This window comes from Pelophylax lessonae, assembly GCF_965119305.1.
Source record: "Pelophylax lessonae genome assembly, chromosome: 6".
In the NCBI taxonomy this organism is placed as follows: Eukaryota; Metazoa; Chordata; class Amphibia; order Anura; family Ranidae; genus Pelophylax; species Pelophylax lessonae.
In genome coordinates this window covers 9,008,327-9,018,243 of record NC_138773.1, presented here as the reverse complement: position 1 = coordinate 9,018,243, position 9,917 = coordinate 9,008,327, and the positions used below count along the sequence as shown (strand labels likewise).

The 9,917-nt window shown below is 40.1% G+C and overlaps 2 protein-coding genes across 2 annotated transcripts in view; one reads left to right on the top strand and one right to left on the bottom strand.

Moving 5' to 3' along the window:
* LOC309558391 (uncharacterized protein) overlaps positions 1-9,917 on the top strand; it is a gene marked incomplete at its 3' end in the record, with an annotated part of 897,500 nt that overhangs the window by 161,601 nt on the left and 725,982 nt on the right. The window lies entirely within an intron of this gene.
* The window catches only part of LOC309557608 (uromodulin-like), a gene marked incomplete at its 3' end in the record, with an annotated part of 51,161 nt that continues 47,847 nt past the window's right edge, over positions 6,604-9,917 (bottom strand). The window contains exons 9-10 of the mRNA XM_082260400.1: positions 7,138-7,216; positions 6,604-6,785 (exon numbers count right to left, since the gene is read on the bottom strand). Coding sequence (XP_082116526.1) covers positions 6,604-6,785; positions 7,138-7,216 — 261 coding nt within the window. The remainder of the gene's footprint in view (positions 6,786-7,137; positions 7,217-9,917) is intronic.

The window sequence follows — 9,917 nt, the reverse complement described above, 5'->3', positions numbered from 1 at the left end:
AGGGATCTTGTGATCCAACCTCAGTCATGAGGCTTGGTTTTAATGTGTTTAGATGACTGTGTCAGTGAAGTAGAAGGTTGAGTCCTTCAGGTTTTTTCTTAGAGTGAGGGGTATAATAACCCCCTCCCTGCTGTCCTCATTTACGTCCTGAGGTGTCTACCTTTGGTCTGGCATCAGTAAGATTTGAGGTTCTAGATTGTGCTGAGACCATGGAGAGTGACGAAGAGTCTGTCTCCCTAGTGTCTAAATTTTTAACAGGCTGGTGTATTGCTTTTGAACCACGTGGATTACGAGGTCGGGAAGGACCAGGCCATCGATAGGCATAGCCCTCTGAAAATGCCATTTTATCCTTAATGTACTTAGTTTGCTTTTTGAAAATGATATCTTTGTTAAGCTTGGTTACGTAGTCTTTGACTTCTTTCCATTTGTGTTCATATTGTGGGTGTTTCTTTAAGGCCTCATGTTTTGTGTACAATGCTGCTAATTCCAGATCAATAGTGATTAAATCACGTTTATATTGAGTCACAAGAATTTGACATAATTCGGTGCTGCATTTTGTAAGGGATTGTTCCCATTGGGCTTTAAAATCAACTGATGCATTATCAAACGATGGATAAAGATTAATTCTTAAGCCCAAAGGGCAGATATTATCTTGTATATATTTTAGAAAGTATTCAATATGCCAATAAAGATTAGTTTTTTTCTTTAGAATCTTTCTTACAGTATTAATGAATTGATTAAGCCCAATGTCATCCCTAATCGGTACATTACAGTTGGCCTGTATCTCTGTCATGTATCCAGACCATGAATTACCCAAAAAGTCCATGCCTGCTTAGGACCACACTATACACAACAGGAGAGTTGTATCACAAGAAAATGTATATAAATATCCCTCCACAGGGATATGCTAGTGTCTGCAAAAAAGTTAATTATTCCCAAATTATATTATTGAGGAATAGAGATGTTGTAATTACCCACAGCAGGGTCAGTAAAAATTCATAAAAGCCCGTCAAAAGGGCCAGGAAGAGGGGACATATTGTACAAAAAGCTGCTTGCTATTGCCAGTAGCGGGTGATTCCCACCCAAGTCTAATAATATAAACCAAATAGGCGCCTTCAGATAGCAGTACTCTGATCGCCAAAAAAGGTGCCACATCCCAATTAACATAGAAATTTGAGTGTGAACCAGGCAAGGACTTTAAAGGCACGATTTCATAAAAAAAACAATTTATTTAGAAGAATATATTAAAATCAACATTAGAGATGCATATACCTCAAAGAGAAGCACAAAAAATACATATAATAATCTGCACAAGAATAATCTGCACAAGATGAAAGAATTAAATCCAACTACATCACGCATAGGGGCATGTGATCGGTGACAGGAGAGTAACTGTCGTCCGTCAGGGTCCCTTTAATATTTGGACAGTGGATGGTAGATAATTGCGATGCTCGACATGTTTCGCTTTATGTAAAAAGCTTCATCGGGAGCTAATCATATCTCTGTATAAAAGAGTGGACAAAAAATCATTCAAACATAAACAGATATATCACCAAATCATCAATATTGATACCGCATTAGCTAGTAGACATATGCACCATACAATGACACAACATTGATATACAGTGATATAATGGTTAGACAGTCTTGGTTTGCTTGAATCCTATGAGGGCTAATGTAATCTGGGGGACAGGAACACCAAAAATTGAATCACATGTGGGGAGACCATCCTGTATAGGCGGGTATATATACCTGATAAATACATCAAAGAGTAATAATATGCTCTAAAACTGTGCATACCTGTGTCTTTATTGTAGTACCGTGGGACAGGTTAATAAGCCCACCGCGTAGGGTTAACGAGGAGGGTGATCAATTTGCGATTGGACTCCACAGGGGTTTAGAAAGTTTTATCAATTACTTCTAGTTTATCAGATTGTACGAGCTGCTGAAATGATGCCTAGGCATTATATGCAATTTGTTACAAAGAAAGGAATAGGCATAAAAGAAATAACAGAATAGCATTCCATTACTTCTACATCAACAAGTTATTTTAAACGTTTAGCCATTGTTTTAGTTCTTTGTTTGCCCTCTATAAATATAAATCATATGTAAAATAAAATGAATAAGTACTAATGCGCTGCTAAGGTTGGCTAATGGAATATAGCCAGAGGATAGTAAATTATTTATATCTTGATTAAAAATAAAAGATAAAGAATTGCTGCTACCACCAAAACTAAGTCCTCAAACCTGAATGCAAATATATAATAATGTGAAAGGCAGTGCGCTATTCTAAATAACCTAAAAAAAAATGTTGAGAAGTATGACAAGAGCTTATATGAAATAATCCCAAAATTTCTGAAAGGGATAATTGGATAATCAAATACATACAGTATGTGCCAATCATAAATCGTAGAATAGCTCCAAAATCATATATACAGTACAAACATTGAGACATGACCCTGTATGCAGTGGGGCCACATCCAATGAATATGTAGAAAGGTAAAAGAGAAAAACCCCTAAGGGTAATAGGACTTTAAAGGCATCCACTGTTAATCTCATAAATAAATATTCAATACTCAGGAATATAAACACATACAATATTTATTATAGTAGCATACTAGAAAAATGTAATTCATAAAAACCATCACATAAGTGAATACACACAAAAGTTCTATGCAGGCCTTTTTTTCTTAGAAGAAAGGTGCAGGAACTCAAACATGACCCCCCTCCAAACCCCCTCCCCAAACTGGTAAAAATTTCACTAACAATGCGAGGGTCTTAAAGGGGGCATCAAGTACCAGGAGTGCATTATGTACAGAGTGCAGAGTTCAGGGGTATGCTATGTGCAGAGCTCAGGAGTGTGCTACTTATACAGTGAAGGGTTCAGGGGTGCGCTACACACAGAGTGCAGAGTTCAGCCTTCTTCCACAGCTGTATAGCTCGGTATCCCACATCCACATCTCACTTTTACCCCTCTTCTTCTCCAGTACCTCCCCTCACACTGTAGATGGCTTTGTCTCTCTCACTTGCATGGAGATCATCCAGTGGGGTTGTCAGCATTCAAACTGCACCCCAGGCACCGGCATCTCCTTTGTCCCCATACTGCACTTGGAAAACACACCACCTTTGGCTCAGGCCCTCTGCTCCCTCTGTGGTATGCAGGGAGCAGAGGGCCTGAGCCAAAGGTGGTGGAACTGAGTTCCACCAAGTTCCAGCTGAAAAAAAGCCCTGGTGCTATACAACATGCTCCTAAACCAAGAGAACCCATAAATTGGCCGGCATGTGCCAGGGTCTGATGTCTGTGGGTCACAAGCCAGAACAACCTCCTGTGTTCGGGTCAAAAGGGTTCTAATGTGTAGATGCCTATGGATCACTACGCGTTTCACTATGCAGCTTCCCCAGGAGATTCTATTGGTGTTTGGATAATAGACATAGGGCGCCCAATATCCTCTCAGTTTGGATGTATGGGTGATGATGATAGCAGTATTGTTCCTAATAGGAAATTTCCACTATCTAAACATATACTTCCTGTTAAGGAGCCTCAGCTCCTCCAAATGCTGATTCAATTCTTTGGGATAGCCCCTCCAGCAGGGAGACGATGGAGATGTCCCATGACAGTGACACAGACCCCGCTCAGCATCAAGTCTATGTCACTCTGCCATACTGCACAGGAGGGACCTAACTTCCCGGACACTGGAGCACTCTGTACAGCAGCATTCTCAGTCCAATTATGAGGAGGATCCTAGGGAAAGACCCACCTAGGTGGATTGACTTAATATTATTACACACATATTACAGCATAACCAGCCGTGAATAATAGGAGGATCCCAGGGAGAACATAGGACCTCCCCCCGGTAGATTTTGCCCAATACTGCACATTACCTATGTGCTGCATGTGAGCGCTCATTACATTCACATGTGGATACACGGTGGATGGTGGGTTTTTTTTTGTACACTGACTATGTTTGGTTTTAAAGAAGCACTGCATGTCACAAGAGACTCACGGATAATTCAAAGTTGCTTATAGTTTTTTTATTGGAAGATTCTTTTTTCACATTAATTATTCTTTTGCCATTTGATTATGTTTTATATGATTTTGGAGCTATTGCACGATTTATGATTCACACATATGTATTTGATTATCTAATTATTACTGTCAGGATTTTTTTGGATTATTTCATATAAGCTTTTGTCATACTTCTCATCAAATTTTTACTTTATTTAGAATAGCGCACTAACTTTTACATGTAATGTAAAAATAGTGCAAGTTAAATGTGTGGGTTGGGAAGTGAAAAAAATGTAAAAACTGCGTATAATAATTATACGAGGGAGGGAAAATAATAGGATTTTTGACATACTGTTAAAATCTTTTTCTTGGAGTGCATTAAGATCATTATTTATTACATTGGCTATTATGCAGATACTTTCAGGTGATTGGACAGAAAAGGGATGTTTGCAGATACATCCTCCTTTTGAGTGCCTCCTACTCAAGAATAGTTTCAGTTTTGTAACAAGCAAAATGCAGTTTAGAGGGGGGGGGGGGGGCTGTGACCCTTTCTGTATTCACATAAATAGATTTTACTGGTAAGTCAAAAATGTAATTTTGTTAGTTGTACATTACAGGACACAGAATCTTTAGTCATTAGACTAGGTGTCAGGATCGGTGTCATTACATTGGTCACCTGCTGGTGGCACTGTTTTTCCTGGAACTGATGGGCGCAGTTTCGGTGCCCACCAGTGGGTGTCTCCCAGCAGCTGGACTGTACATTTAATTAGGCTGCACCTGATGTGGACTACTGAGGGAATATAAGCCCTCCCTTCACTGAGGTTCAGGGCTTGAGTATTTTACCTGCAGGCCGTGTCCCTGTCTGAGCCTGAACCTGATCTTGAAACCTGTACCCTGATCCTGAGTCCTGTTCCCTGTACCCTGATCCTGAGTCCTGTTCCCTGTACCCTGACCCTGAGTCCTGTTCCCTGTACCCTGACCCTGAGTCCTGTTCCCTGTACCCTGAGTCCTGAGTCCTGTTCCCTGCACCTGGCTTCCTGTACCTGGCTTCCTGCTCTTCTTGTCTCCTGTCCCTGGCCTGTCTTGTTCTTGTATGCTCCCACCTTTTGTATATCGTTAGTTAGGTTAGTATTTGGGTTTTGCCTTGTCACATTTATATTTCATTGTCTTGTTGATGGTCTACTGGTGTTGGTATTGGAGTGTCTTTTGGTGTAATAAGCTTTTTTAAACCTTATTCGTCTGGGTCCTGATTCCTTAGTGCAGCCAACTGATCTGATCACCCTTACTGGATGCCTGCATGTGGTATCCCTGACACTAGGACATCCAAAAGTAAAGGCTCAGCAGACTCAGAGCATAACAGTTGAACAATGGCACAGAAATATGTTGGCATCTTCCAACTTTAACCACTTTAAGACTGCTCACGTTGCTGCTACTGCAGCGACACAGGCACAGTGGGAAATAACAGTGTTGGATGTAGTGTGAGGACAGAACTGACTGGCTGATACAACATAGCATAACACATAGTAGATTGCTTGCTGTAGCCCCTCCCACTACCGTGGGTGGGATCGTGTCCCGAGTCTCTGTTCACAGTGGTATTGCTGTGTTATGCTATGTTCTATCCTCTTGTCAGTTCAGGCTCTGTCTTTACACTGCACCCGACACTGTTATCTCCCACTGTGCCTGGGTCACTGTACGACGGAGTGCCCATCATTATTTGTTACAATGTAAGAGGATAATATATTCCCTTTCTATGAAAGTTGTAAGATACTGACATCTTCCTGCACCCATGCTTTCTTTTATGTTACTTAATGTGTGTGGAACTTCCCTGATCCTTGTAGAGGTGCAGTGGGACATGTTAATCCTTGATCTGTCAGATGTCCTCCATTTCTGCACAAGTTGGGTCTTACAGCTTTGTGGATGTTTATTGAACTTTTATGTGGACGTGACATAAAAGCCTACAGTGGGAGAGAGTCCAGCACTGGGTTGGAAACTCCAAACCAAAGGGAGAGTCTGTGTTTGGGGTGAGATGCATTAGTCCAAGCACTGGGCCTGTTTGTTCCATGCTCACAAAATGGTGAGTTGCAACAGTATGGGGTGAAAGTAGACATATGGCACTGCCTCAATGGAGCAACCTTTGAATCCAGGAGAATCATGAAGGCACAAAGCGAAACAGACGTTTATCCCAGGTCAGGAAGATCCTGGACTGGGCCATGTATAACATCAGGCCAAAGTTTGAGAAGAGGTTCCAGCAATGACTTTCATAGGCTGAGGATCAAGCCAAAGCTTAGCAGAATCTCCATTATCCACTGGATGTTAGCTGACAGGAATATGGAAGACTGATTCTTTAACAAGAGATCATACAGGTAACCCACAACATGAATTCCTTGAACAGCAGAGCAGAGCTAATACTGGGGCAAGCACCTTTGTGAAAAACCAAGGACAGGTAAAAGTGTAGGGTGACAAATTGGTAATGCTGATCGCCCACTGTAATACTTAGATAGCATTGATGGGTAGGATAGATGGGAATGTGCAAGTAGGCTTCCCAAATGCCTACTGAAGCAAAAAGTCTCCCAGAAAGAAGGAGTAGAAGATAGTCTTCATGTGGAACTTCTGAACGCATTGAGAGTCTTTAGATTCAAATTGGAACATTCTCCTCCATTTGGTTTGGCAACTGTAAAAATGTCTGTGCAGATTTCCTGTATATTTTCCTCTTTTAGTCCTTGTGACAGGAGCTGCTGAACGACAGCAAGAAGATTTAACCACCCTTGCTGCAAAGTATCTGCAGTGGGTATGGGGCAGCAATTAGAGGGATCATTGGACTGAGAAAAGCTCCATCAGAAAAGGACATTTTTCCAAACTAACTCTAGTGAAAACCTGTGGCTATCTGGGAGTGGGAGGTTTTATATAGGGGGATGTCCCTGTAGATTTCTCTTTTTTTTACCAGTGTCCAATCACCTGAAGGTAGATGCATAATACCCAGAGCAACGACTAAAGATCCTGTGTCCTGTACCGTACCACTAAAACCTTCTTTTGGTAAGCATTGTTTTTGTGAACTAGAACTGATATACAAAGTAAAATGTATAGGACACTCAGATATTTCCAAAAATATTATTTATAAAAATAGATCCTACCTTTCTGGAATATAGGTCCAATAGTTATATTTTTCACATTGTTGTTGTCAACCGAAGCCGATCTCATAGCAGGACAACTCTAAAACCAGAAAATGGGTCATCAAATTATTTACCAAGGAACAATAATAGAGATGTTTGTCAGTCTAATTAGTTTCATATTACTATCTGCATAGCAAAGGGCCTAAATGAAGTCAAACTTTTCTGTTTTTCTGCTCATTATTATAAATAGTTTTTCCAACTTTATGAAAAAAAGCCTTAGTTTTAATGTTAAAGGTAATTTCACAAAATGTCCACAGCCAGCAGCTGAGCAGCCTCCTAGCAATCAGTGATGGTACAGTGGGTGGAACATGATAGGGAAGCTGAGACATTAGTACTCTGTCTCCATGGGTCGGCTCCCTCCTTGTAATTGACAGCAGAGAGTGGATGGATTCTATAGCCAATTACAGGCTGTCTATTGGCGAAGCATCCATCCACTGTCTGCTGTTAATCACAAGTGGAGCAGATCTGATGGGGAACCGGTATCTGTGATCCTCATCAGGATCCACCACCCCAAGATACAAAGTTCCTCGGAATTCTTAGACACTCTTTATGATTTTCTCTGATTAAGTTCATAAAAACCTCTAAGGCTTTAGATTAAAGTTATCTTTATTGCCATATAAAATTACCTTATAATTTAAAATGTATTTCTTTATGATCTATAAAAATTCTTCTTGTACTAAAACATTGAATAAAAGTTACACACTTGAAACCGGTATTGCAACTCATTCTGGATTTTCTAAAAAGGAAACTATCTATTAACTATCACAGTTCGATCTGTTGCCTCTAGTGATAGGCGAACGTTCTTGGGTTCTATTTTGAATGCAAATTGTAAATGTTAATGTGATGCCCGTTGAAGTCAACAGGTGGCAAATCTTTAAAATCAAATCTCTCCATTTTTAAGGCTAATAGGGAAGAGATTGTCAACCAAAGGGTATGGATAGCTGGCCACTTCCCTGGGGGATTTGCGCCATAGCAAATAAATAAACAAATAAATATGTGGCTGAGAGGGAAGCAGCTTTTTAATAAAGCCTAAAGTGAAATATTAAAAATGCACAATTCTGTTAAATAACATGCTTGGGTTGCAAGTGTTGCACCTGTAGGATATACTAAAATAAAAAGATAAAGATAACAGATTTTTAAATCGTTTACATGCAAAAAAGCAAGGAAAGATATAAGTATAAGCCCCCTAAAATCTGTACAAAACCCATTATCTGATCATGCAGCCTAGTAGGTCAGGAAAGGGAGGGGTTGCAAGCCTAAGCTCCCATCGTAAACCTTACCAGGACACATGCATCAGCATTGAGAGGGCAGCATTGGGGGTACCTTTCCAAGCCCTTCCCCCTGGTAAAGCAACATATCCCATATTGATGGTGACAAGGGCTTCTTCCCCACATTACTGGCCCAGTGGTTTTGAGGGTGTGGGAGGACTTGTCACCATCTGGAATCCCCATTTAAAATAAACAGGGTAGCAATGAGCTTAACTGCCCTGGGTTTGGCTTGAGCAGTGTTCTGCCAACATTAAAGATGTTCAGATGCCATCCCAAGATCCCACAGAAATCATTGGGGGTCACATCTGTCAAATTAAAAAAGACTATTTTCTGGGTTAGTAGGCAAGGGGGAATCAAAAAAAAAAAAAAAAAAATAACATAGGTGGTAACAGCCCTAGGGTAGATGTGGCAATGCAAAAAAAAAATAAAAAATACAATACATTTTCATTCAGCCAGGAGCAGTGATTTTCTTTAACTACTTACCGGGCCCATTTTTGACACATTTTGTTCACAAATTAAAATCAGTATTTTTTGCTAGAAAACTACTAACTCCCAAACATTATATATATATATATATATATATATATATATATATATATATATATATATATATATATTTGTTTTAGCAAAGACTCTGGAGAATAAAATGGCGGTCATTGCAATATTTTTTGTCATGCGGTATTTGCACAGCGGTCTTTCACAAAATTACGAAAAATTATATTTCACTGCATTAAAAAAAAAAACTAAACAGTAAAGTTAGCCCATTTTTTATATATTGTGAACGATGATGTCACTCTGAGTAAATAGATACCAAACATGTTACGGTTTAAAATTGCGCACACCCGCAGAATGGTGACAAACTACGGTCAATAAAAATCTCCATAGGCGATGCTTTAAAATTCTTTAACAGTTACCAGTTTAGAGTTAGAGTGTAGCTCTTTTTTTTTAATTATTTCTCTTCCTCTGGCGATCGCGGCGATACCTCACATGTGTGGTTTGAACAGCGATTTAATTTGCGGGCGTGACTTCCATATACGTTTTCTTTTGTGCGCGAGCTCACGGTGACGGGGTTGTCTAAAAATAATTTTTTTGTTCCTATTCATTTTTTTATTTTTTATTTTAGCACAGGTTTTTAAAAAAAAAAAAATCTGATCACTTTTATTGCTGTCCCAAGCAATGGAAACATCCCTTGTGACAGCAATAGACAGTGACAGGTACTCTTTATGGAGGGATAGGGGGTCTAAAAGACCCGAAACCTCTCCACTGCACTTCAATGTATTCAAAACGCCAAAAACTGCATTTTTTAATACTGTCACTTTTTAAATCCTTTAGCAGCCGAGTAACCCGGATGTGACGTCATGGACACCTCCTCCGGGTTACGTCATCGGAGACCCAATCAAAGCCGCATCCAGCTTTGATCGGGACTCCAACCAGCCGGCGGACATGCCGGCTGGTTGCTTGGATCTCCCGGTG